Below are 26,975 nucleotides of genomic sequence, written 5' to 3'. Positions count from 1 at the left end.
AGCTTTTTAGGAATAGAGACTTCGCGCTCTAGTTTCTCTTCTCTAGCTTTTATGAGAGCATTTGTAATATGATGCGTGAAAGCCAAATTTATAGCACTAGCATTAGGACTTTTAGCAAGTTTTTGCAAGAACTTTATAACTTCAGAGATGTGGCAATCATCAAAATTCAAACCATTATAATCTAAAGCAATGGGATCATCATCCCCAATGTTGGAAAAAATTTCAGCAGCTTTATCACGAGGCAGTTTCAGCAGTTTTAGCAGTTTCGAGCAGTTTTTCGCGCTTTGCATTAGAAGTGGAAACATTGCTAACACCAATTATTTTATTAGTATGAGTAGGAGGTGCAGCAACATGTGTAGCATTAGCATTACTAGTGGTGGTAATAGTCCAAACTTTAGCTATATTCTTCTCTTTAGCTAGTTTTTCATTTTCTTCTCTATCCCACCTAGCACGCAGTTCAGCCATTAATCTTATATTCTCATTAATTCTGACTTGAATGGCATTTGCTGTAGTAACAATTTTATTTTCAATATCCCTATTAGGCATAACTTTTGATTTCAAAAGATCAACATCGAGAGGCAAGACTATCAACTCTAGAAACAAGAATATCAATTTTATTGAGCTTTTCCTCAACAGATTTGTTAAAGGCAGTTTGTGTACTAATAAATTCTTTAAGCATGGCTTCAAGTCCAGGGGGTGAATTCCTATTATTGTTGTAAGAATTCCCATAAGAATTAGCATAACCGTTACCATTATTATAAGGATATGGCCTATAGTTATTACTAGAATTGTTCCGGTAAGCATTGTTGTTGAAATTATTATTTTTAATGAAGTTTACATCAACATGTTCTTCTTGTGCAACCAATGAAGCTAATGGAACATTATTAGGATCAACATTAGTCCTATCATTTGCAAGCATAGACATAATAGCATCAACCTTATCATTCAAGGAAGAGGATTCTTCAACAGAATTTACCTTCTTACCTTGTGGAGCTCTTTCCGTGTGCCATTCAGAGTAGTTGATCATCATATTATCAAGAAGCTTTGTTGCTTCACCAAGAGTGATGGACATAAAGGTACCTCCAGCAGCTGAATCCAATAAATTCCGCGAAGAAAAATTTAGTCCTGCATAGAAGGTTTGGATGATCATCCAAGTAGTCGATCCATGGGTTGGGCAGTTTTTAACCGGAGATTTCATTCTTTCCCAAGCTTGAGCAACATGTTCAGTATCTAATTGTTTAAAATTCATTATGCTACTCCTCAAAGATATAATTTTAGCAGGGGGATAATATCTACCAATAAAAGCATCCTTGCATTTAGTCCATGAATCAATACTATTCTTAGGCGAGAGATAGCAACCAATCTTTAGCTCTTCCTCTTAATGAGAAAGGGAACAATTTTAGTTTAATAATATCACCATCTACATCTTTATATTTTTGCATTTCGCATAGTTCAACAAAATTATTAAGATGGGCAGCAGCATCATCAGAACTAACACCAGAAAATTGATGGTTCATAACAAGATTCAGTAAAGCAGGTTTAATTTCAAAGAATTCTGCTGTAGTAGCAGGTGGAGCAATAGGTGTGCATAAGAAATCATTATTATTTGTGCTAGTGAAGTCACACAACTTAGTATTTTCAGGGTTGGCCATTTTAGCAATAGTAAATAAAGCAAACTAGATAAAGTAAATGCAAGTAAACTAATTTTTTTGTGTTTTTGATATAGAGTGCAAGACAATAAATAAAGTAAAACTAGCAACTAATTTTTTTGTGTTTTGATTTAGTGCAGCAAACAAAGTAGTAAATAAAATAAAGCAAGACAAAAACAAAGTAAAGAGATTGAGAAGTGGAGACTCCCCTTGCAGCGTGTCTTGATCTCCACGGCAACGGCGCCGTGAAAATATGCTTGATGGCGTGTATTTCACACGTTCGTTGGGCAACCCCAAGAGGAAGGTATGATGAGCACAGCAGCAAGTTTTCCCTCAGAAAGAAACCAAGGTTTATCGAACCAGGAGGAGCCAAGAAGCACGTTGAAGGTTGATGGCGGCGGGATGTAGTGCGGCGCAACACCGGAGATTCCGGCGCCAACGTGGAACCCGCACAACACAACCAAGCTACTTTGCCCCAACGAAACAAGTGAGGTTGTCAATCTCACCGGCTTGCTGTAACAAAGGATTAACCGTATTGTGTGGAAGATGATTGTTTGCGAGAGAAAACAGTAGAAACAAGTATTGCGATAGATTGTATTTCGAGTAAAGAGAATTGGACCGGGGTCCACAGTTCACTAGAGGTGTCTCTCCCATAAGACGAACGAGCATGTTGGGTGAACAAATTACGAGTTGGGCAATTGACAAATAAAGAGAGCATGACCATGCACATACATATCATGATGAGTATAGTGAGATTTAATTGGGCATTACGACAAAGTACATAGACCGCCATCCAACCGCATCTATGCCTAAAAAGTCCACCTTCGAGGTTATCATCCGAACCCCCTCCGGTATTAAGTTGCAAAGCAACGAGACAATTGCATTAAGTATGGTGCGTAATGTAATCAACAACTACATCCTTAGACATAGCATCAATGTTTTATCCCTAGTGGCAACAGACACAACACAACCTTAGAACTTTCATCACATCGTCCCGTGTGTCAATGCGGGCATGAACCCACTATCGAGCATAAGTACTCCCTCTTGGAGTTAAAAGCATCTACTTGGCCGGAGCATCTACTAGTAACGGAGAGCATGCAAGATCATAAACAACACATGTATAACTTTGATAATCAACATAACAAGTATTCTCTATTCATCGGATCCCAACAAACGCAACATATAGAATTACGGATAGATGATCTTGATCATGATAGGCAGCTCACAAGATCCGACAATGATAGCACAATGGGGAGAAGACAACCATCTAGCTATCGCTATGGACCCATAGTCCAGGGGTAGACTACTCACTCATCACTCCGGAGGCGACCATGGCGGTGTAGAGTCCTCCGGGAGATGATTCCCCTCTCCGGCAGGGTGCCGGAGGCGATCTCCGGGATCCCCGAGATGGGATCGGCGGCGACGGTGTCTCGATAAGGTTTTCCGTATCGTGGCTCTCGGTGCTGGGGGTTTCGTCACGGAGGCTATTTGTAGGCGGAAGGGCAAGTCAAGAGGCGGCACGGGGGCCCACACCACGGGGCCGCGCGGCCAGGGGGCCGCGCCGCCCTAGGGTTTGGCCACCCCGTGGCCCCTCTTCGTCTCGTCTTCGGTCTTCTGGAAGCTTCGTGAGAAAATAGGCCTCTGGGCTTTTATTTCGTCCAATTCCGAGAATATTTCTTTACTAGGATTTCCGAAACCAAAAACAGCAGAAAACAACAACTGGCACTTCGGCATCTTGTTAATAGATTAGTTCCAGAAAATGCACGAATATGACATAAAGTGTGCATAAAACATGTAGATAACATCAATAATGTGGCATGGAACACAAGAAATTATCGATACGTTGGAGACGTATCAGAACGCGGCGAGGAACGCCGGAAACCCAAACTAGAAAGTCTAAACCTAGACTACAGCTATACACAGCCAGGCGCCAGATCCATTGACCCCCCTTCCACCAAAAAGCACGAAGCTCTCGGGCAAGAGGAGTCGCCGGAGCCAGCGCCGGCAAAGCGGTCGCCTCCCTTTTCGCCTCTGCTAGCACCGTAGAGAGAGAAGGGAACGAAAGTTCGCCCGGTTGGAGATGGCCTAAGAACAGTGAAGGCCTAAAGGAAAAAAAAAAGGCTGCGGATCGTCCTCCACCGTCCATCTCCTGGCGGCTGATATTTGCTCTCACCTCCCATCACGCGCACCCAAATCGATCAACCCACCATACCAAATCCCCCCAAGAAAATTCTCCCCCCGCGCCGGCGCCGCCGCAGCCGCAGCCCCAACGCCGGTTCCGCCCGCCGTAACCCACCAGCCCTCCTCCCGCCGAAGCGCACCTGCGCGTGCGTCCCCGGCCGCCGCCAATCGCGGCCATGGACGACGGGGACCTGGACTTCTCGAACCCGGAGGCGTTCCTGTGCCCGTCGCTCGGCGCCGACGCCCCGGGCGGCTGCTCCATGGACAGCTACTTCGACGACATCCTCAAGGACACGGAGCACCTCGCCTGCACGCACACCCACACCTGCAACCCGCCCGCGCACGACCTCTCGCACACCCACACCTGCGTGCACGTCCACACCAAGGTCGTCTCGGCCTCCTCCGACGGCGCCGAGTCCCCCTCCGCCGAGGCCGCCTCCAAGAAGCGCCGCCCCTCGGGCAACCGCGCCGCCGTGCGCAAGTACCGCGAGAAGAAGAAGGCGCACACGGCGCTGCTCGAGGAGGAGGTGGTCCACCTCAAGGCCCTCAACAAGCAGCTCATGCGCAAGGTCCAGAACCACGCCGCGCTCGAGGCCGAGGTCGCCAGGCTCCGCTGCCTGCTCGTCGACATCAGGGGCAGGATCGAGGGCGAGATCGGCGCATTCCCCTACGGCCGGAAGAGCGCCGTCGATTTGGTCCCTGGCGCTGGGGTTGACCTTGCTGGCGGCGCCGCCCAGGTCATGAACTCCTGCGATTTCAGGTGCAACGATCAGCTCTACTGCAATCCCACCGGGATGCAGATGAGGACCATGGGCGACGACGCCGCTATGGGTGCCCAGGTCTTTGGACAGGGCCCCGGTGATTTCTCCAATGCTCAGTGCATGGGGACTGCGAAATCTGGATCCACAATGCCACCGGGCTGTGGGGGTATGGGCACGATGCCTTCGGGCTGTTTGCCCAATTCTGAACGGAATTGAAGGTTAGTTTGCTGCTATTCTGCTCTTCAGACATTCTTTTCTTGAAAGACCATTCCAGGACATAATTACTTGATTTTGGCCTTTCAATACTGCTCTCATCCCGTAAAATTTGTAAACTCGTGAGGTTATGAAAGAGCAGATGCTTGTGCTGTCCATAGGAGCGCACCTCAACTCTCGTGTTATTGAATCCCGTAAAATTGTGTAAACTCGTGAGGTTATGAAAGAGCAGATGCTTGTGCTGTCCATAGGAGCGCACCTCAACTCTTGTGTTATTGAACAGTTATCCTGCTTTGCATTTACGTTGCCGCGTTCTAGTTCGGTGCACTTTGATTTACTAGCAAATTGGCTACTTCAAGCATCACAGACTTGACTGATACAAAGAATTGTGCTATCCATAGTCTCAAAAAATGGACAAAAAATAAATTCATCAGGGTAAAGGGCAGATGCTTTTGCTATCCATAGTCTTCTGGTAAGAGCATACCTCAATTCTTGCGTTATTGAACAGTTCCCGCTTTGCATCTAAGTCGCTGCAGTCTAGTTGGATGGATAGTGATTTAGCAACTTGGCTACTGCCTCTTTAAAAGCAGCGTAGACTTGACTGATACAATGAATACTACAAAGCTAAGTAACTACCCAGATCAATCAGCTTTGTTTGGGAGTAAAAATAACATGTGGTTTTCCGACAAAACAATTAGAACTTATTGTTGTGAGGTTGTTCATGGTTGAACTTATCAGTATCACAAACTGACAGGGGTAAAGGCTACTTATCTGTTTGTTGGTAGCAACTAGCAAGTGATACTAAAAAGTAAAAACTGCAACTGTAAGGACCCAGTTTGCTTCATACAACAATCTGAGTTTACCTGGTGTTCAGAACCAATGGTTGGTTACAACAATTATCCTGCAGTGCATTTAAACTGCATACTTGTTGGTTGCATTTCGATATAGCAACTTGGATACTGCCTCGTTAAAAGTACCATAGACTTGATCCGTACAATGATACTAGAAAGCTAAGTAACTTTTTATTTGATCAAGTAGCTTTGTTTGGGAGTAAAATTAGCACATGGTTTTATGAGAAAGCAATTAGAACCTATTCTTGTGCGGTTGTAAAGACTATCGGTATCACAAACTGACCGGAATGAAAACTAGTCATTTCTTGGTATCAAGCGATACTAAAAGGTAACGGCTTCAACGGCCTAGTTGCCTTGTACTATAATGTGTTTGGGGTTCAGCACCAATGGTTGCTTGCTTCACTTTCTTATTTCATCGTCATTAGGTTGGCAGCAATGCTTCGTAGTACTGTAGTACCATACTACCATTATCCTGCAGTGCATTTAACTTGTTGGCTTGTTGCATTCTAGTTCGATGGATTTTGATTAAGCAACTTGGCATGATGGAACTTATTAGTTATCACAAACTGATCTCTCATAAAGCCTATTTGTCCTTAAAATCGTTGACTTTTTTTTGGCAAAGGTAGATTCTTATACCTTAGCTGTATTATAAAATTGGAATAGAACAGCGAAGGTTAGCTTTCCCCATGTGCAAAGATGAGGCACATATATCATAGACATATTGGTGTCAACTGTCAAGTTGTACAAAAAAAAATACAAGAGCCTACTGGATTCATGCAATAAAGTGTGCCCGTTTGCGTCTATTAATTCAGCACTTCAGCTCCAATTGTGCACTTTCTTACTTCGTGGCCTTCTAGGTTTCTAGATATGCATCTTATGTTCTTACCACTGTAGTACAGTATCAATTTGTTTCTTGCGAGAAGACTGGGTCGGTAGCTAGGTTTCCAAACCAAAGGCGGGCAGTTATTGCCAAATTCTGACTGGTGGGTTTTTTTTGTGGTCGCTTGACTCGGGATGTATGATTGGCCGTGACTTGTGACAAGTTGACTGGTTGCTTGATTCGTGAGTCGAGTCGACCGCCGAGTAACAATTTGTTGACTAGTCTGTTCCTACTACTGTAGTACCATAATCATGCAGTGCACTTAATTTATTGCATTCCAGTTGGATGCATATTGATTAATCAACTTGGCATGATGGAACCTTTCGGTTATCACAAACTGATCATTCATAAAGACTAATTATCTTTGAAACCATTGACTTTTCTTACAGAAAAGTAGATCCTTCTACCTTATTTGTATTGTAAAATTGGGACAATTCAATTGGAATATAGCAGAGAATATGAGTGTGTCCATGTGCAAGTGTGAGATAGATATGTCATAGACATATTGGTGTCAAGTCATCAATTGCTACACAAGATCTTAGGTGATTCATACAATAATAATGTCTACTTGTTTGGGTTTATCAGTTTAGCTCCAATGGTTGCTTCATTTGCTTATTTCATTAGCTTTTAGGTTATTAGAAAATGCATCTGACATTCCTACTACTGTAGTACAGTACTAATTCTGCCACAAATATTATTTCGGTGGAGTGTGCACTGTGTTCAGCCTAGAGTATGCTTTTAAAATTATAATTATGACATCAAATGTTGTAAGGTTGTTCTAGATACCAAAGAAAACAATTGTTTGTGAAGTAACACCTCCAATTTTTTATAATTATGAAGACTTCTTTTTTCATAGGCATTAGTTTTAGCAGTACTAGTCTTTAGAGATTATAGATTTATCCTTTTCGTTGGGTTGGTCGGTTTTGTGAAGTGTTAGTAGTAGCCCAGCGTATATTTATAAAATTATAATGCACCGACTGTTTTCTTTAAAATAGTCTAAGCTTTTTTGGCTTAGACATTCTCGTGTGGTATTGTGTAATATATACATCTGATGTTCCACTTGTTAATAATTTTTAGTGCCAATGACAGCAGTACAACATGTATAGAGAGTAACACCTCCACAGTTCACCATGGATGCAATTTTGTTCATCTCTAGTCATGTAATTGAGGTCATAGGAAAAAAATGAGCTTGTGTATCAGCAAACAATGAGATGTTGTACGGCTAGACTAATACTTGCTCATTCCTATAAACCTTGTGTTGTGTGTTTGGTCTTACCTAGTCCAGTTACAGTGTGCCAATCTGTTGTGAACTTGTGATGTGGCTAATTTTGCTACTCTTATATTTTCTGCAACCTTTAGTTAGTACTGATGTTTGATTCTAAGTGCTTTTTTCAGGACTTGCGAGGTGCTTATCTTCTCCTTGCCGGAGACTACCAGTCTCCGCATGCAAGGAAGACTGTACAAAGTGCTAGCTTCTATCTGTAGTGTCGTGTTCTGTCTTGAGCTGTCGGAGTGCTTGTGATGGCGTCGCCGATGACGTCTCAACGGTGCCTGAGGCGCTGCAAGTTCGTTGGCTCACAGGGGCATCCCCCTTTGTGTTTCATGTTCAGTTTTGTTCCTGGAGTTCGAAAGCCTTTCTCCTATCCCCTAGGTACTCTCCGGCAAAGAGTAGAAGTGGGCAGGATTCGACGGAACCGTGAATAAGTAGATGCTCACCATCTGTGAGGTCCAGGCCTCAAGCTAGATATGAACTTTGTGTAAAACTCTGTCCTGCATGAACTCTTCCTGAGTTTCGGGTAGGTGGTAATGGTATGCATGCGTTGCAATCGTGTCCGTGGTTCAAGCACAGGAGTAAAATTATTCTCTGGATGCTACATTATTTGATTCTTGTGCAGAAATATGTACCAGAAATAAACACGCCGCCGCTTTTGAAATTGAAGTGGTATTTGGTACTGTGAAAGTTAGGGCCTAAACTCGCCCACCACATAGTCCTCCCTTGCTGAACATAGGTGAACTTGCCACACAGTGCATCTATTTTAGGTAAAAAAAAAAGAGTTTTACAGTATATGATATGAACAGAATTTCAGTCCCTGTAAATTGCAGATGAACTAGCTAGCGGATATCTGAGGATATAACAGAATTACAGCCCTGGGAACACTAGCTAGCCAGCTAGGTCGTGAGCAACTCCATTGCTTTCGAGTCGCAATTCCTGGTTCCTTGTTGTGAAGACTGAAGAACTGTACGGATACTGATGTTATGATTCACTGTGTAACACGAAACAGATGAATTCTGAAGGAGCGCCGCCGCCGGCCAACAGCCTCCCCACGCTCTCCCACCTCCCCCCTCGCAGATCCCCGACCCCCGCGTCGTCCTCCTGGGCGGCTGGGGAGAAGCGGGTTAGCACAGCTGGGAGCCACATCTGCCATCACTCGCGGCCAGATATGTTCGCGGCGGCGGCGGGCCTTACTTTTTTTAAACGGAAGGCATAAATGCCCAACTTTAAATTAATAAAGCCATACGGCCACAGGTACAAGGATGCTGATAACAGCTTACAACACCACGCACAACACAAGCAAAAACAGATATGCAACAAGCCCTGCTTGCAATGGCGAGGTCCTTCACGCTCGGTGTCGAGGAAGAAGCTCACAGCAGCTAAGACCAGCCAATCGACCTTGATCACACCTCCAGAGGATCAGCACCAAGGAAACTCCGGCAGCGCACAAATCTCCTCCCTTGCTGCAGAGGGCCCCTGCCCTCTCGCCCTGGATCGAAGAGCGTCACACCGACGTACGAGGGTCCGTTCACCCTTGAACAAGGAGAATTATTGTCCAAGAGACAGTCACAGGATGCTCGATCTTGCAGGGCCTTCTCGCGGCGACGAGCACACCAATGCAAGCAACGGCTTCGACGGGAACAGCCGAGAGGAAAAGGGAAAACTTGGGGGCAGCCATCGAACACGGAGGTGCAGGGGAGTCGAGCGAGGGCGGGAGGCGCCCTAGCCCAGCAACCCTACCAGCTGCAGCAGCAGCCCACAGATCCCTCCAAACGGGCAACACTCACCAGCTACCGCCGGCCCCAGACGGCGCCTCCAGGGAGGGTGCGACGCCGTGACGCCGCCGCCGTCCAATCTGACGGATTTTGGGCTTTCGCCCGGGACGGAGGTAGGGGGTGGGAAGCAAGGGCCTCGGCCGGTGCCTCCGAGGAAGGTGAACGGCGCCCTCGGCGTCGCCACCGCCGTGGTCCACGACCGGGGATTTCTCCCGGCCCGGAGCACCCCACCGGCCTCCCTGCACTCGGCATCAGCGTCGGCGCCGAAGCCGTCGGCCGCCAAGAACCAAGGGGAGGAGAGAGCCTAAGAGGGAGGAAAAGATCTGACCTTCGAGATCTGGAGCAGACGGAACCGCCCACGCCCAGCTCGCACCCGCCGTTGCCCCGCCGTCCGCACGACCAGAGCACCGGTTAGCAGCACCCGCGAGCGTCACCGGCCGCGCGGTCAACGTCGCCTCACCACACGAGGCCGCCGCCTCGCCGCCCGACAGAGCCCCCGCCGGAGAACTACCAGAGGAGGCCACCCGTACCAAAGGCAGAGCCAGAGGCCAGCCACAGAGCAGGGGATCTCATCGAGCAGCAACCGCGGCCACGGCGAACCCGGCGCGGAGGTCCTCCAACTAGACACCACGCGTCGCGAGCTTGGCCGGCGGCGTCTCTGGGGGCGACGAGGAGGATGGGGGACGGAGGGAGGAGCGGCGGCGGCGGACCTAGGGTTTCGCCTCCTCGGTCGCCTGGAGGAGGCGACGCGAGGAGAGCGAAACGGTATCCCCGGCGGGCCTTACTCATCCCCGAAGGTGGCTGAGGATCGTGTTGCCTCTGCTCTAGCGATGGAGTCCGGATGATGGGGCGGCATCCTCGGGTCAGTGGTGGCGGCCGGCGGTCACAACGCTTGGCAGCTGTGGTGAACTGGCCCGACTGGTGTGGCCGCCCGAGACCGTGTTCCATCTGCTCGGTTCGTTAGCGATCTCGTGGCTGGTGATTATGATCTGAACAGCGGCAATCCTCGTCGGCACGTCGGGGAGTCTAACCCATGGTGGTGCCCGACGGGCTGTTGCTCGCGACTGTTGGACGCCCGATGAGCACAGCAGCTGCGTCCGATTCTTCATGATCAGAAGAACTGAAGAAGGCGTGGTCTGCTTTCAGTTCAGGTGTATCCAACACCGCAAATCCTTCATGGTTCCTTGCTGTGAAGTATTGTAATGGAGTATGTGATTCAGCCGTGTCTTTATTCTAACCTTCCCTCAGGAAAAACAAAACAGCCGTCTTTTATGCCTTTTTTTAGTATATGCGCTAGAGCTGCTCTGATGCCAGGCTTCGAAGAGCGTGCAAATGATTATGATAACCGGGCCGGGCAGCTTTTCATCAATCTCGATAGTTTTCTATCCCCAGCTCTTCAGTTTTCACCCACCTGCCGCCGTGAACCGAGGGCGGCATCCAGGGCTTGGTCTTCCGCCTTGGGCATCCAGGAGCATCCAGACGCCACCACTCCGTGCTTCAACGACATCGAGCAGGCCTGTTGCTGCAGCAGCTGAAGGTTTAGCTACAGTGCGTGATAAGAAGAAGAAGAAGAACAGCAAGTGAGTGTCTAATTTCTTATGCCAGATTGTTGCCTTGCTAGATTAGGGGCATCTGAGGATATTTTATTGAGTGAATACCTGATGCACAATATGCCTAATGGTTATCATGTTAGATGGAGGCTTGTGTGAATATGTGAGTGAGGATCCGTGATGTATGTTTCTTTAATTATTACTGTAGGTTAATTTGCACAACGATTCAGTGAACTAGTTAATTTGTACTGTGATTTCAGTTTCTGTACTCCCTCCTATTCATATTATTTGACCTTAATATAGATGTATCTAGACACATTTTAGCTATAGATGCATCCATTTTAATGGCAAGTAATACGGATCAGATGGAGTACTATCTTTTTAAATGCCATCAAACATCTTAATTCCATGAAAAATTCCACTCTCAGTTTACTGTTCACACTTTGTAGTGAATGAAGCATATTGTTGATAAACCATCCTTATTCTCTTGCTTGCTGCTCTTTGCTGGCGGTTTTATATTCCTCTTGATAACTGCTTGTTAACTATAGTCGCTTGCTGCTGCGGTTTGTTGTGTATAATAGTATAGCACAAGTGCTGCTACACTTCTGAAAAAATGTTGCTTTTTGCTGTGTAATATAGCAAAGACGGGTGTGGGAAACCTGTGAGGTTTGGTTTAAGTATGTATACACTTGATCGGTCATTCCATTCTTCTTATACCCCTCTCTTGAGGTCTTCCTCCTATATCTAGTAATTTTGTTGTGGTTATGTGTTATAGCTTGCTACCATAAGCTGTATCTACGTTCATATTGTATGCTTTCATAAATTTGCACGCGTGTGCTAGATATTATTAGATATGCATATGGTTTAATTTCTCGCTTGCAGGTTTGCGTATCAATGGTCACTCCAGCTGGAGCACCGACGCAATCTTGGCTAGAGAAGTGGAGTGAATGGGAGATCCAAGCTGTTGTTGCTGTCAGCTTCGGCCTGCAGGTTATCCTCTTCTTCCTCTCAGGGATCCGCCGGTACAGTGTCTCATCTGTTCTCAAGGTCTTTCTCTGGCTGGTATATCTTCTTGCTGATACCGCTGCGATTTATGCCCTGGGGCACATGTCTGCGTCATTGTCGAGAACATCATCTGACAAGCACCAGCTGGTAGCGTTCTGGGCGCCGTTCCTCCTGTTGCACCTCGGCGGCCAGGATACCATAACCGCCTATGCGCTGGAGGACAATAAACTCTGGCTGCGCCACCTGCTAACTATGTTTGTGCAGGTCGCCGGCACCGGGTATGTGCTCTACAGGCACATGATTGCAGACAGAGCGAGCCTTGTATCTGCCGCTGTGCTCGTTTCGGTGGCAGGATTTGTCAAGTACGGCGAGAGGATATGGGCACTCAGGTGTGCAAGCAAGGGTTCCGGTGGGCCTAATCCGCCTGTTCCGAAACTAAAATACGAAGCGAGTGACTGCTTCACAAGAAACAAAAAATTTAGAACTTATGCATTTATTGTGAAGACAGCGCACAGATTGAAGTATGCATTTGTCAAGCCTTTAATCATATACAGGAATTCGATATCCGTACCTTGGAATGATGAAAAATTATTCTATCCAATAACCCATGTAGATGAATATATTGGAATGGAAGACAAATCGGCACAGGAGAAGAGTTGTATGGAGGTGGTGTATAGAGAAATCGAGGTGGAGCTGGCCCTGACTTACGACATGCTGTACACCAAGGCAGAAGTGATCCACAAATGGTATGGCTACCTCATCCGTGGTATTTCCTCTGGGTTTTGCTTCGGTGCTCTTCTTGCCTTCACAAGAAGCAAAAGGGATCGTTATTCTACACCCGATACTGTTATCACTTTTGTTCTTTTGGGTGGAGCTTGCGCACTGGAGGTCGCATCAGCTTTCAAGGCGATTGGGTCAACCTGGACATATGCCATCCTCACAGCCCACAGATGGAAGTGGCTGGCCAATGCAATTCTGTTTGCACGTTACCACTTCATCGTCCTCAAAGATGGAAGGTGGTCCAATTCCGTCGGGCAATATGACTTCTTATCCTTTTGTGCCAGCGGCAAGACCCTCAAGGGAAGAATTGCCGGATGGATTGGGCTGGAGGACTGGTGGAACAAAGCTCACTACACCAAACATGCCAAGCTGTCACCTGCCCTCAAGGAGTTTGTATGGGGCTTGCTCAGAGGTGAGAAGAGTAATATGGTACAGATTGAAGACATGGCCACTCGGAGTGGGTTTTGGGATCGCAAGTTCAGGGGCTTCAACCAAAGCGAAAAGCTTGATTGGAGCTTGAGGTTGGAATTTCATTATTGTGTGTATATCTGGCACATAGCCACAAGCACCTTCCTCAGCGACCCTGTTGTCAGATCAGAGCTGGTCGACCAGGGCATGGCCGAAGCGATCAATACTCTTTCTGACTACATGATGTACCTACTCGTCCAGCACCCTGACGTCGTGCCCATGAATGTAGCTGCTCGTAGCCTGTTTAAGCAAGCATACCGCATTTTTGTCCGCGAATTTAACCATAAGAAGCCTACTATGGAGAAAGGAGCCCTGGATGCACCTCAGCAGGTAATTCTGGGTTTGATGGAATTGTATCGAGATGAACGCAATGTAACGGATCCACACCATGAGCTGAAGCATCTCGGCGACTATGAATTTTACCCGGCGTTTCCTGTGTTGGTGAAAGCAAGCATCCTTGTTCACACATTGCTCGACATGGAGTTGGAACTCACACATAAACTTGCAATACTTGGAACAGTGTGGAAGGAGATGCTGTGCTTCACAGCAGATAATGCATCTGGGGATTTCCACGCCAGGCAATTGAGCAATGGTGGCGAGTTTGTTACCCACATGCTGCTCCTGAGTAAATATAGCTTTGTTATGGGAGATGCTGATTACAACCCTGTGGATGTTGCTGGCCACGTCGAGCTGAATGTGCAGAATGATCACCAGGAAGAGATCGCTGAAGTCCCATGACCGATAAAGCTAGCGTGGTGACAATCTGGGAAGCTGTTCCCCTCAAATCCAGTATTTGTAATTCCATTTTTCTTGTTGCGTGAACTTGTAATTCCATTTCGATTTTAGTTATATCGGAGGGAGTACCATAGTTCGTGAAGTATGTAATATCATCTTTTTCCAATTTGTAATTCCCGCCGAAATCATAACTAGTATTATAATTGGGATTTCACTAGCTGTATCATATCGAAAAGTGCAGGCTCTAATGGTCACTGCTTTCGTATTGGACCAACCATTTCTGCACTTATGCACAATCGGGTTTTATCAAACGTTGGAATCTCGTCAGTTTTTAAGTGATACGTGATATCATCCGGATTCAGTACTTTTTTTTGGATGTTTTGTTACTTATTCTTGAGTAAACAGTGTGCCATAAAGACATTTCATATTCTGAATGTCTCACTGGAAGCTGTAGCTCTGTCACTGAAATCATTGCACTGAGGCACGGTTAGGCTTGGGCGGGATTCTTGCTGGATGCCTGGATCCGTAGGGTCGTGTTTTGTTTCGAACTATGGGTGTGTTCGTGATGGACTGATGGTGTGTCGCTGATGATGCCTCTACGGTGCCTCAATTAAGCGCTGCAAGTTCGTTAGCTCTAAACCTACAGGGACATCCCCAGTTTTTCCTGTTCAGTTATGTTCCTGGAGTTCGACAGCCTTTCTCCTACCCCCTAGGTACTCTCCGATAAGACCTGGCGAAAGGGAAGACTGTGATTGCGTACAAGTTCAGTGGAGTCAAGCCAGAGAAGAAGGAAGCTACGGATCGAAAGCAAGCTATCCAAATTAAATGGTGCAAGCCAGCCCCATGTTGGTCGAAACTGAATGTTGATAGCTCTTGGGTGGCTAATGACGCCACGGGCATGATCCTCCGAGATGACCAGGAAGCTGTCATTCTTACTGCTTGCCGGCACCTGGTTTCTTGTGACAGTCCGCTCGCTTGAAGCTGAGCTGAGGGTATATGCCGATGGTTTATCCTTGGCCATGCAGTTGTCAAACCGTCCCACTCTTCTGGAAAGCGACTGTCTTGAAGCGGTTCAGATGATCAACAAGGACGGAGTGAATAGATCTCCGTATGCTGGGTTGATCAATGAAGTGAAATACTTTCACAGTAGTGCTAGAGAGTGCAACGTTGTGCACATTAGTAGAGAACTAAATGGTGCAAGTCATAGTCTATCTCAGTTTGGGCGTGTCCAAACTTGCACCTATGTCTGGATAGTTTGTAATCAGGATGACATTCCTATTACTTAATTAATACATTATTTTGGATGTTGATGAGAAGTGTTTTCATACTACAAAGCTACAACATGCTGAGCCGGTCGTTCTTTGGAGTTCACCTCCTGTTGGATGGCACAAGCTTAACACCGATGGGTCATATGGATCAGGAGGTCATGTGGGTGCTGGTACGATAGTACGCGGCCATAATGGTGAAATCATACTCTCAGCGCGCCGTCAACTCCTGTCTTGTCGGGATGCACTATGTACTGAACTTTCAGCACTACAGGAAGGTTTTATCTTTAGCTTTGCATTGGAGTAATCTACCGCTAATCATCAAGATATATTGCTCGGAGATTGTCAAGATTTTGAAGAATAAAGAGATTGATCGTTCTACCCGCACCATGGAGACTGGTGTTTGATTAAAAACTTGCTGGAAGTCCATCAGGTTTGTATTACTCATGTTAAGAGATGTCAGAGTGATAGTAGTCATTTCTTGGCTAGAAGCCTAGAACAAATTCTCAGACGGCAGCGTAGGGTCTAGCGAGCACATGTCATGGAGTTTTGTAATAGGTGATGCTTTGAGTAATAGAAGTTTCAATCGCAAAATGGAGTAACCCCATTTCCCCCCTCCCCTCTCTCGCCCTGCTACAGTAGTTGAGAGTCTTTTCTTCCCCGCCGGGCCGCTCCGATGTCCTCTCCGCCGGAATAGCCGGCCGGAGTAGGGAAGGAGCTGGCGCCGGAGTACATAGCTGTAGTGGTAGGTTTAGGTCTTGGTCCTTTATGGCGTCTGGCGTCTATGCCGGGAGGGAGGTGGCGGATCTTCTCAGTCAGATTTGGCGCCGCACCTTCTTCTTCCCCTGCTTCAAGGTGCTCCAGTGGTCGGAGCCGGTGTTGAGGAGGTGGAAGGGAGAGGAGATCTCCTTAAATAAGGCTGATTCGGCGGGATCTGGTGGTCAAGGCCGGAGCTGCAAGTTTCTCCCCTCGATCTGTCATGGTGGCGTGATTGGGGAGGGGAGGCAGCTCTTGGTCGACTGCCCACTGGATCTGCAGCAGGGGAGCGGCAATGCTTCTCACCGGAGGTTCTCTACGGTGCCACTGTTGCCGTTCTACATGGCCGAAGGGTGGCCCCTCCAACGGGTCTTCTTTTGGAGGTTTCCTACGGCGCCTCTGTCGTCGTTCATCTTGGCCGAAAGGCGGCCCCTCCAGCCTCGAGCGACGGCACACGGCCGTCACTTCCAGGACTCAATCAACCTCCGGCGGAGGTTCTCTAGCCTTGTCGTGGTTAGCTCCCACCTCCTTGCCCCAAGTGGTCTTGTCCCCGGCGGCTTGCAGGTTGACTACGGCGAGCTCTGCAGTGGTGGAGAAGGAGCTGGACCGGATTGCTTTTCCTATTTCTTTCTTAGGGTCCTCGGTGCAAATTGTAAGGGTCGGTTTGTAATTTCTTGTTTTTCTTTGATCCTTTCTGTAATTTGTACTGCCACCGCTTTGACTGGAATGAAGCTCTAGGCCCTTCGAGGCCTCCCCTGTTCAAAAAAAAAAGTTTCAATCGCAAAAAAAAAAAACTGTATAAGAAACTCAGCCATCTATCTATGTTGTGTGCCAGGATCGTGTTCAGTTCTGCCGTAGGCCTCAAATTTGATATGGACCTTTTGTGAACTCTATCTTGAAACTCACTTTGTTGGTACACTGACTGATGTGCTTCTCGCTGGACTGCTAACGGTGCCGGTGGCCCAGCGAGCCCAAAAGTCGAGCATTTCTACCGTGCCGTCCGACGTACGGTGACGAGTCAACACCCGTTGACTGGCAGGTAGGGCCCAGACCCACCCATCACAGCGTCGGCCCCACCACAAGTCCCCCTCCCCGAACGAATTATCCACAGCGCACGCCGGCCCCGAACATTCTAGCACATCGACGTCGACGACCCAGCCCCAACCAACGAGACGCCGCCACGTGCCCTCCGCTCCACCCAGCGCACGAGATCCGGACCGTCCGACCCTCCAGCTCGGCCCAACGGACGGCGCAGGCCGCTCCCGGGCTCGCGCTCCACGTCAGGCGCGCCGGGGCCGCCCAGTAGCCGCCCGCCGCGTGGACGGCTCCACATCGCGGCCGTCCGTCCGTCCACGTGGCCCGATCCCGCCCGCGCGCGTGCGGGGTCTCCACCAGACCCGTTTAAAATGGGGTAGGCTTCTCCTTCTCCCTCGACAGAAGACGAACGCGGCGACGAACGAACGCAGCCCAGTTCTGTTTGCAGCGGAGTGAAGCGGAGCGGAGCCGAGACGGGCACGATGCGGAAGTGGGCGCTCTCCGGCGCGCTCCTCCTCGTCCTCCTCCTCACCACCCTCCCCGATCCAGGCAAGCCCCCTCTCCCCCCTCCGCCCGCCGCCGCCGCAGCGAGAGCTGTCTGCTCCTGATTTCGTGCTGATTTTCGTTGCAATTTTAGCTGGTAACCTGTGATCTGTTCGGTTTCGAGAGAGCGCCAGTAGATTTGACCTCAGTAGACACTCAGTTCCCCAGTTCGCTTGCCCTTGTGAATTCTCGTGCCGCTCCGAAGTCTGAATCGCAGTAGCGCGATGGGATCAGCTCCTAGTGAAAATCCGGACTGCGACTGCCCCCAGTTGCGTGATCCGTTCGTGCGGAGGCCTGTGCTACCGGATGCGATCTCTAACTGGCAATTCCGGTCCAGATTCCGTTGTAGATCTCGCGGCAGAGTTTCTGGCTCTGTCGCGATGCGAGTTCGCGGAGGCTCCGATCTGATGTGGTGGCGGGGGATATGTCGAGTTCGCCATTACTAGCTTCTCTTGGTTCTTAGTAGATCCGTTGTGGGTTACTGCATCTCCGCTTTCTGGGTAAATTAAGGAGCTAGTTAAGTCCGGGGTTTAAATAGGGTTTACTCCAGTGGCTCTATCGAGATTTAGATCAACCTAGCGTGTCCTCAGCGAAAATCTAGTGCTGCTTGCTAGTGATCTAGCGCCCTACCATACCGTTCTCGGTGAATTCAAAGTTCTCGCGGCTCGCTTTTTTACTTATGTGCTGTAAATGTACACCGAATTTGAACCTTAAGTCACGTTCTGACCCACCCGCCTTGATGTGCTGCAGCTAAGAGGCTCCAGGTCAATGCTGAGGAGAGCACTGACGAGTTGGGCGACCTGCCCAAGGTAGAGGAGAAGCTTGGGGCCGTGCCCCATGGCTTGTCCACCGACTCCGAGGTCGTCCAGAGGTGTGCACAGTCCTCTGATCAGTGCTGTTGGTTCCCTACTTGTCTTGCTGTTGGCATTTGTGTTGATAATGTGGTTTTGGTGCGTGAAGGGAGTCCGAGTCAATCTCGAGGAAGACCCTCAGGAACTCGGCCGAGAAGTTTGAGTTCCAGGCCGAGGTGTCCAGGCTCATGGACATCATCATCAACTCGCTCTACAGCAACAAGGACATCTTCCTCAGGGAGCTCATTTCCAATGCGTCTGATGTATGCAGTGAGCTTAATTTTGATCCCCCCTGCATTTAGGTTTCGTTGGGGTTTGCTGGAAACTAACGGGTGGTTTCTTCTGTGTTGTAGGCTTTGGATAAGATTAGGTTCCTTGCCCTCACTGATAAGGATGTCCTGGGCGAAGGTGATGCTGCTAAGCTTGAAATCCAGGTACAGTGGATAGCAAAGCCAGAGACTCTTTTCTGCTTGTTATTACTTTTTTTCCTTTAGATATGATGGACATTAAGTAAACTTGCATGTGCAAATGCAGATTAAGTTGGACAAGGAAAACAAGATCCTCTCCATTCGGGATAGGGGTGTTGGTATGACCAAGGAAGATCTGATTAAGAACCTTGGAACCATTGCGAAATCTGGAACTTCAGGTACTGCTTGTTTCTACTTATTGCTCAGCTCTAGGATATTTGAAATCTCGAACACCGATTCAGCATCATCTATATCTTTCTGTAGAAAATCATACCAAATATCAGCTAATGTTAATTGCTTGCAACTTTTGCAGCTTTTGTCGAAAAGATGCAGACTGGAGGTGACCTCAATCTCATTGGGCAGTTTGGTGTTGGCTTCTACTCAGTATACTTGGTTGCTGACTATGTCGAAGTTGTCAGCAAGCACAATGATGACAAACAGTAAGATGCCTTGTGCTTTTGGTTCATTCCTTTACCTTTCTCTTTGCAGTTTTCTTGATGTTGTTTGTATTTTTTTCTAATAGATATGTGTGGGAGTCCAAAGCTGATGGATCATTTGCTATCTCGGAGGATACATGGAATGAACCCCTTGGCCGTGGAACTGAGATCAAACTGCATCTCCGCGAAGAAGCTAAGGAGTACCTGGAGGAAGGCAAGCTAAAGGTATCGCTATATTAGCATGTTTGCTTGTTATTGCGGTTCAATATTTAAGTTAAATTCTTGCCGCAGAAGAATTTATGATGTGTGCACAGAGGTAATTGTAGAGTGATATCAGTTGTCCTCTACTTGAAGTGCAGTGGATATCAATTGCACTTTTACCTTAAAGTTAAAGGCTCTGTTTGGCCATGTGCACTGTAATGGCTTTTGAAACCAGTTATTTGTGTCTACTTTTTGGTTGCAACTAGAATAATATTATTTTAGTAGCTATTTGCTAGAATTAGTCCAGCTCAGCATATATCTGGATTCCACAGTACAGTGCAGCACATCACAGCTCACGAAAATTTGCCTGACCAGTACATTCATTGTCATTTGGCTCATTTATCAGTTTCCACTAAACAATTTTTGTGATATGTTCAATGGAAAGTGGAATCGTTTACTCCCATAGTATTGAAGAAATTATACATAATACACATGCTATTCTCAGCATTCTCATAATTTGTTTATGGTGGGTACTTGCAGGACTTGGTGAAGAAGTACTCTGAGTTCATCAATTTCCCCATTTACTTGTGGGCAACCAAGGAGGTTGATGTTGAAGTGCCAGCTGACGAGGAGGAATCAAATGAGGAAGAGGATACTAGTAAGTTACCGGTCAATTATTATTCATTTTTCAGAATCATATCGAGCTGTGCTCATGCAATAACTAATACATCTTGCTATATTTTATAGCCCCAGAGACCTCTGAGGAAGAAGAGACAGAAGATGGGGAAGAGAAAAAACCCAAGACGAAGACAGTAAAGGAAACTACCACTGAATGGGAGCTTCTGAACGATATGAAGGCTGTATGGCTTCGTAACCCCAAGGAAGTTACTGAAGAAGAGTACGCGAAGTTTTACCACTCACTAGCTAAGGTACTTAATTTTCAGATATGAATTTATAGGATAACTTTTTTGGAGAAAGCTTTTATGCCTTGCAGAAAAAAATAAGAAATGTTCCTAATTTCAATTTGTTTTGTAGGACTTTGGGGATGACAAGCCTATGTCTTGGAGTCACTTCAGTGCCGAGGGAGATGTTGAGTTCAAAGCTTTGCTCTTTGTCCCCCCGAAGGCTCCACATGATCTCTACGAGAGTTACTACAATGCTAACAAGTCAAACCTCAAGTTGTTTGTTAGAAGAGTTTTCATCTCTGATGAATTTGATGATCTTCTTCCAAAGTACCTCAGCTTCTTGATGGTACTGCATACTATTTCATGAAAGGGATATTTTGCCTCTCGAAATATTGACTTTTGCAGATTAACTTACAGCATGCTATTGTTCTCTCTAGGGTATTGTTGACTCAGACACGCTACCTCTTAATGTATCACGAGAAATGCTTCAACAACATAGCAGTCTTAAGACCATCAAGAAGAAACTGATCCGCAAGGCTCTTGACATGATTAGGAAACTTGCTGAGGAGGATCCCGAGGAGTACAGCAACAAAGAAAAGACAGGTAATTAGGTTTCTGAAGAAGTCAAGACACATACTATATATTTATGATGATAGTCCTTACTGACCATCTTCTGTAAGCAGATGAAGAAAAAAGTGCAATGGAGAAGAAGAAGGGACAGTATGCCAAGTTCTGGAATGAGTTTGGCAAATCAATCAAGCTGGGGATCATTGAAGATGCAACGAACAGGAACCGTCTTGCGAAGCTTCTGAGATTTGAGAGGTTTGTCCTTTACTCTGCATTCCTTTAGTCATGGTGAAGTTTCTATAGTGTGGCAGAGAACTGATCTTGTATCTGTTTCAGTTCCAAGTCAGATGGCAAACTTGTCTCTCTTGATGAGTATATTTCAAGGATGAAGTCAGGGCAAAAGGATATCTTTTACCTTACAGGAAGCAGCAAGGAGCAGCTAGAGAAATCTCCGTTCCTTGAGCAGCTAACCAAGAAAAACTACGAGGTATGTTTTTGTGATGCCCCCTCTTCATCTCATACAGTCCAGTTTAGTAGTACTCAGTGTTCAAAGGGTTCTCAACTTCGTGCTGTGATTTGTGAGCTTGATAAATTATAACTATGCGATAATTGTGCTTCGTATTTCTCCCACTAATTCATTTATACACTCTTTGGTTACCATTATTAGGTTCACTTGATAATTGGAACTATTCAGAATATCTACTAGCCATTTTATCCATCTAACAGTGATGATCCCATAGTATGTAGGCATGCACCATATTAGAGAGGATAAAAGATTATAAGAATCTGTTTGAGGCCAGCTTGCAATTCTTGCACAAATTTACTTACAGCATGTAGTTACCATTAGTTGACTCTAGTGCTGCCAGAGAGTAACTGTGCCCCTTTCTCAGATTATACAGTACACGAAGGATACAGCAAGCGAAATGAAAATAGTCTTCTATTCAGGAACACAACAATGCTAATGTGGAATCTGTATCAAGCTTGTGAAATAACCCGGTACCCCATCTTTTCTTGCAGGTTATCTACTTCACCGACCCTGTTGACGAGTACCTGATGCAGTACCTCATGGACTACGAGGACAAGAAGTTCCAGAATGTGTCCAAGGAGGGCCTGAAGCTTGGCAAGGACTCGAAGCTCAAGGACCTCAAGGAGTCCTTCAAGGTGCTGACGGACTGGTGGAAGAAGGCCCTGGACACTGAGGGCATCGACTCAGTGAAGATCAGCAACCGGCTACACAACACCCCCTGCGTGGTGGTGACCTCCAAGTACGGGTGGAGCTCCAACATGGAGAAGATCATGCAGGCACAAACCCTGTCGGACGCGAGCAAGCAGGCCTACATGCGTGGCAAGCGTGTCCTGGAGATCAACCCCAAGCACCCCATCGTCAAGGAGCTCCGCGACAAGGTCGCTCAGGATAGCGAGGTAAATATACGGCCTCTAGTTACTTATCTTCGCTTCTGAATGCTCAAGAAACGACCATGCTGAATTGCTGACGTGGTGTATGCACACAGGACTTGGGCCTCAAGCAGACAGCGAGGCTGGTGTACCAGACGGCGCTGATGGAGAGTGGGTTCAACCTCCCCGACCCCAAGGACTTCGCGTCCAGCATCTACCGGTCTGTGCAGAAGAGCCTGGACCTGAGCCCTGACGCTGCCGTTGAGGAGGAAGAGGAGGTGGAGGAGCCTGAGGTGGAAGAGAAGGAGGCCACCAAGGCTGCCGAGGAGGAGCCGGAGTACGAGCAGTACGACAAGGACGAGCTGTAGTTCCTCTTCTAGCTTGTACTCTGCTGTTGTTTGGTCATAGGTGCAGAAGGTGACTGCTGGAAATGTGATGGTTTTGGTGGACGTCCATTTTTCCATGATACGGGTTTTGTCAATGTACCTACCTAGCTTAATGATACTCTAGCTAGCTCAAAATTAGCAGCTTGCCTTTGTTTCAGAAGCGCCCTTTTGTACACTTACTGCTTTGATTTGTTAACAGTGCTGTAGTTACAGAATGAATAATGGGGGTTCTAAGGGCAGTTTTAGCTTTTGGAGTTACTAAGCGGCAAGCTTGGTTAGCTACCTAGAGTCAGCCTACTTACCAGAGCCGAGCTGCGTTACTGAATTCCAAGCTCTCATCATCTGTGACTCAGTGACTGACCGCGTAAACATGCGATAGACTTAGGGCTCCTTTGATTCATAGGAATATGAAGAGTGTACGAATAAGTAGAATCATATAGGAATATGATATGTCTTTAATTGTAGCAAAGGAATTTTTTCATGAGGATTTGTACTACAAGATTCCTATAGGAATTATATGTTCCTATGAATCAAATGACTTGTATAGGAAATTTCCCTATAGGATTCAATTCCTACATAATTCCTATATCAATCCTATGAATCAAAAGAGCCCTTAGAGTAATGCAGTCTTTCCATTCTACTCCTTTTGATTCATATTACCTCCATTCCAAGGCTTAATGTTTATATATTTTTTGAAAAGTTAAATTAAATAAATTTTGACCAAACTTTTAAATAATCTATCAACGGATATAATATTTTGTAATTACCATATAAAAATATATTTTATTATCTATTTAATAATTTTGATTTTATATTTTACATGTTAATGATTTTTTATAATAGCTTGGTTAAATTTAATATAGTTTACATAAAATGCGTCTAGCCAATTTTGTTTTAGATCACGTGCCTAGTGTAAATTTGTGATTGAATAATTGAAGTCGAATTCACTTTTAAATACTATTTTTTTTTGTTATTGAGAATCAACATGTGGTTGGATGGTTAGGATGGCATTGACATCTCTACTAGGGTTCAAATATTAGATTTGACACTTCGATGTCTCATAAAGGCGAAATATTTTTTCAGAGAAAGGTGATGTTGTGAGGCGTGTGTGGTGACTTCGTGAAAATCAAGACCTCCGAAACAGTTAGACGCGGTCTCTCTCGTAAGTTCTTGTAGGAGTAGGTTAATTTTTTCTACACTTAGACAATCCTAAATGTAATATGTTTAATTTTAATGAAAACAAAAATTATGTCCCTATGACACACGGGTCAGGAAGGACGCGAGCGGTCAGCGATCAACCCCCACGGTCACGCAAACGCGGCCTAGATTTAGACCAAGTTTGGGTCGTCTCGGACACCACGGTCATCCGCATTTAGGCTGCGTTGGACCATGGTTTTGTCTATTTTGATCTATCCGGAGGCGCGGGCGCTGAATGGGTAGCCGCGTTAGGATGTCCTTAGAGCATCTCCAGCAGACGCGCTATATCGCGGCGCGCTAAAACCAAGAATCCGCGCGCGGTAAACAGATATCGCGCGCTGTGACGTTTTTTCCTCCGCCGGACGCGCCATTTTGCAGCGCGCGTTGGCGCGGTAAAATAGCACCTCCGCCGGACGCGCCATTTTGCAGCGCGCGGACGCGGCGCAAACAGCAAACACACACAAATATGCATCCAAGAAGATCAAACAATATATAAAAATTCATAAATATATTGTACCATCCAAATACAATACATTGTTCACAACAATACTTCACACCAAATACAACACATACAACAATACAACATGGTTTTGAGACAATACAACACATAATTTTCAAACAAATACAACAAATATGGAACTATTGTTGTCCATTCCAATTCCACCATTCTTCCATGAGATCTTTTTGAAGATCATCATGTGTGTCGTTGCACCGAATGGCATGGTATGAGGCAATGAATTGGGCAATCCTATGTGCGGACCTCGTCACTTGCACGGGAACCCCCATCAAGTCGTAGTGGGTATGATCCAGATCTTTTCCGCGATCATCCTCTATAATCATGTTGTGCATGATTACACACGCGGTCATGATATACCAAAGGCATTCTTGATCCCAAAATCTAGCCGGTCCTCTAACTATGGCAAATTGGGCTTGCAAAATCCCAAATGCTCTCTCTACATCTTTCCTAGCCGCCGCTTGTGCATTGTGGAATTGAGTTTGCTTTTTACCTCTTGGTTGAATAATTGGCTTCACAAATGTTTGCCACCTTGGGTATATGCCGTCGGCGAGGAAGTAGCCATAGTTGTACTTGCGGCCATTTGCTTCAAACTCCACCAATGGACCTTCCCGCATTGCAAGTCTTGTCATTAGTGGTGACCGTTGAAGAACATTGATGTCATTGCAAGATCCGGGCATTCCAAAGAAAGCATGCCATATCCAAGTCTCTTGGTCGGCCACCGCTTCAAGTACTATGGTGGCATCCTTCTTGTAGCCTTTGAATTGTCCATGCCATGCCGCTGGACAATTCTTCCAACTCCAATGCATACAATCAATGGAACCAAGCATACCGGGAAATCCTCGGTTGGCGTTGATCTCCAAAAGCCTTGCCGTGTCTTGAGCATTGGGGGCTCTCAAGTATGTGGAGCCAAAGACATTGACAATTGCAACGACAAAGCGCTTCACACACAAGATAGAAGTGCTCTCTCCCATGGCCAAATGATCATCAATAAGATCTGCCGGTATACCATATGCCAACATACGCAAGGCGGCGGTCACCTTTTGATATGTGCTATGGCCAAGTTCTCCGGCGGCATTCCTCCTTTGCTCAAAGAAGCGATCATATTTGGTGACCTCCGCTGCAATGTGCTTGAACAAGTTGAGACTCATCCGGAAACGCCGCCGAAAATAGCTTTCGGGAATATCGGATTCTCATTGAAATACGACCGCATCAATTTCTCATGCCCTTCAATCCTTTCTCTCCACAACTTCGTCTACCAAACACCGATCCACCAAATTTTGGCCTCTTAACGGCGCGGTATGCTAATAGTATCGATATGTTCTCCTCTTCTTCTTGGTCGAACTCGTCATCCGATGAATCATATGAGGAACTCTACAAACATATGTATCATATTAATTCACTATAAACTATTGTAGCTACTTGACGAGTAGAGGCCGGCCGGCGGAGGTTCATACCTTGCGAGCAAATGGGCGAGCACCATGGGCGCGCCAAGTTGCAAGCAAGGCTGCTCGAGGACGACGAGGACGACATGTCGACGCCTGCGTGGAGGAGAACGCGACGGCGGCGCGAGGGGCGGCGGAGAAGGACCGCCGGCCGCAACTCGTCGGCCGACGGCCGCGCGAGCGACACGGCGCGGCGGAGCGTCCGCCGCCGCCGGGGAGGAGGTGCGGGCGACGCGGATCTACGACGCGGCGGCGCGCGAGAGCGGGGCGGCGGCGGAGTCGACCGGCGGCGGCTGGATTTCGCGCCGGCGGTAGGTGGGGAAATGAGGGCGCGGGCGCGGGGAGGAAATTTCCGGCCGTTGGCTTTTTCGCGCTTGGACGAGCGATGCCGCGCGTCGTAGCCAACGCGCCGGATATGCCGCTCCGGATTGTGCAAAAAGCCGCGCGCCCTAAAAAATTTACAGCGCCGCGCCGTTTACCGCGCCTGCTGGAGCGCCTGATTCTGTCCCGCGCGCGCTATATCGGACGTTTTTATGCCGCGCGGCCTATATAGCGCGTCTGTTGGAGATGCTCTTAGTTTCTTCCACTTGAGAAGATTGCTGGGACTGGGGCAGTGGGGCGTGTACCTAGCCGAGCCTCCACTTCACACTGCAGAGCGTCCCGTTGGCACGCCCCAAAAGGGTAAGCGGACTGAGCTATGGCCGATCTTGCAGCAGAAATGGCCGGAGCCAGAGAAGCTCCTCCTCGTCGTCCTCAATTGGATCTAAATCATCCAGTAAGCAGCACTCCCATCCTCTAACCTCGCCTCTCCTCTGGGCATTCCCGATGGATTGATTGCGGAGTCTGTTTGTCCATTAACCTGCCGCGTCGTTCCTCTCTGCCTGCAGCCG

The 26,975-nt window shown here is 47.2% G+C and overlaps 3 protein-coding genes across 3 annotated transcripts; all 3 read left to right on the top strand.

The window, feature by feature from the left end:
- The first annotated feature begins 3,861 nt into the window (after positions 1–3,861).
- Positions 3,862–8,474, top strand: LOC124698903 (basic leucine zipper 19-like). Its single transcript, XM_047231301.1, has 2 exons — positions 3,862–4,809; positions 7,931–8,474. The coding sequence occupies exon 1, from the start codon at positions 4,007–4,009 to the stop codon at positions 4,805–4,807; it is 801 nt and encodes a 266-aa protein (XP_047087257.1). The 5' UTR covers positions 3,862–4,006; the 3' UTR covers positions 4,808–4,809; positions 7,931–8,474.
- Positions 8,475–11,058: 2,584 nt separating this feature from the next.
- LOC124662629 lies at positions 11,059–14,124 on the top strand. The gene is made up of 2 exons (XM_047200444.1): positions 11,059–11,163; positions 12,016–14,124. Exon 2 carries the CDS (start codon positions 12,028–12,030, stop codon positions 14,122–14,124), a length of 2,097 nt encoding a protein of 698 aa, XP_047056400.1. The 5' UTR covers positions 11,059–11,163; positions 12,016–12,027.
- Positions 14,125–17,598: 3,474 nt separating this feature from the next.
- On the top strand, positions 17,599–23,144 carry LOC124698892 (endoplasmin homolog). The gene is made up of 15 exons (XM_047231290.1): positions 17,599–17,726; positions 18,471–18,591; positions 18,681–18,834; positions 18,925–19,005; positions 19,106–19,217; positions 19,352–19,478; positions 19,562–19,700; positions 20,217–20,334; positions 20,424–20,605; positions 20,712–20,927; positions 21,019–21,184; positions 21,265–21,403; positions 21,485–21,635; positions 22,166–22,570; positions 22,660–23,144. Exons 1-15 carry the CDS (start codon positions 17,660–17,662, stop codon positions 22,909–22,911), a joined length of 2,430 nt encoding a protein of 809 aa, XP_047087246.1. The 5' UTR covers positions 17,599–17,659; the 3' UTR covers positions 22,912–23,144.
- The last annotated feature ends 3,831 nt before the right edge of the window (positions 23,145–26,975 follow it).

This window comes from Lolium rigidum, chromosome 1 (assembly GCF_022539505.1).
Source record: "Lolium rigidum isolate FL_2022 chromosome 1, APGP_CSIRO_Lrig_0.1, whole genome shotgun sequence".
In the NCBI taxonomy this organism is placed as follows: domain Eukaryota; kingdom Viridiplantae; phylum Streptophyta; class Magnoliopsida; order Poales; family Poaceae; genus Lolium; species Lolium rigidum.
The sequence above is the reverse complement of the archived record's forward strand: the minus strand, read 5'-3'. Positions and strand labels throughout refer to the sequence as shown.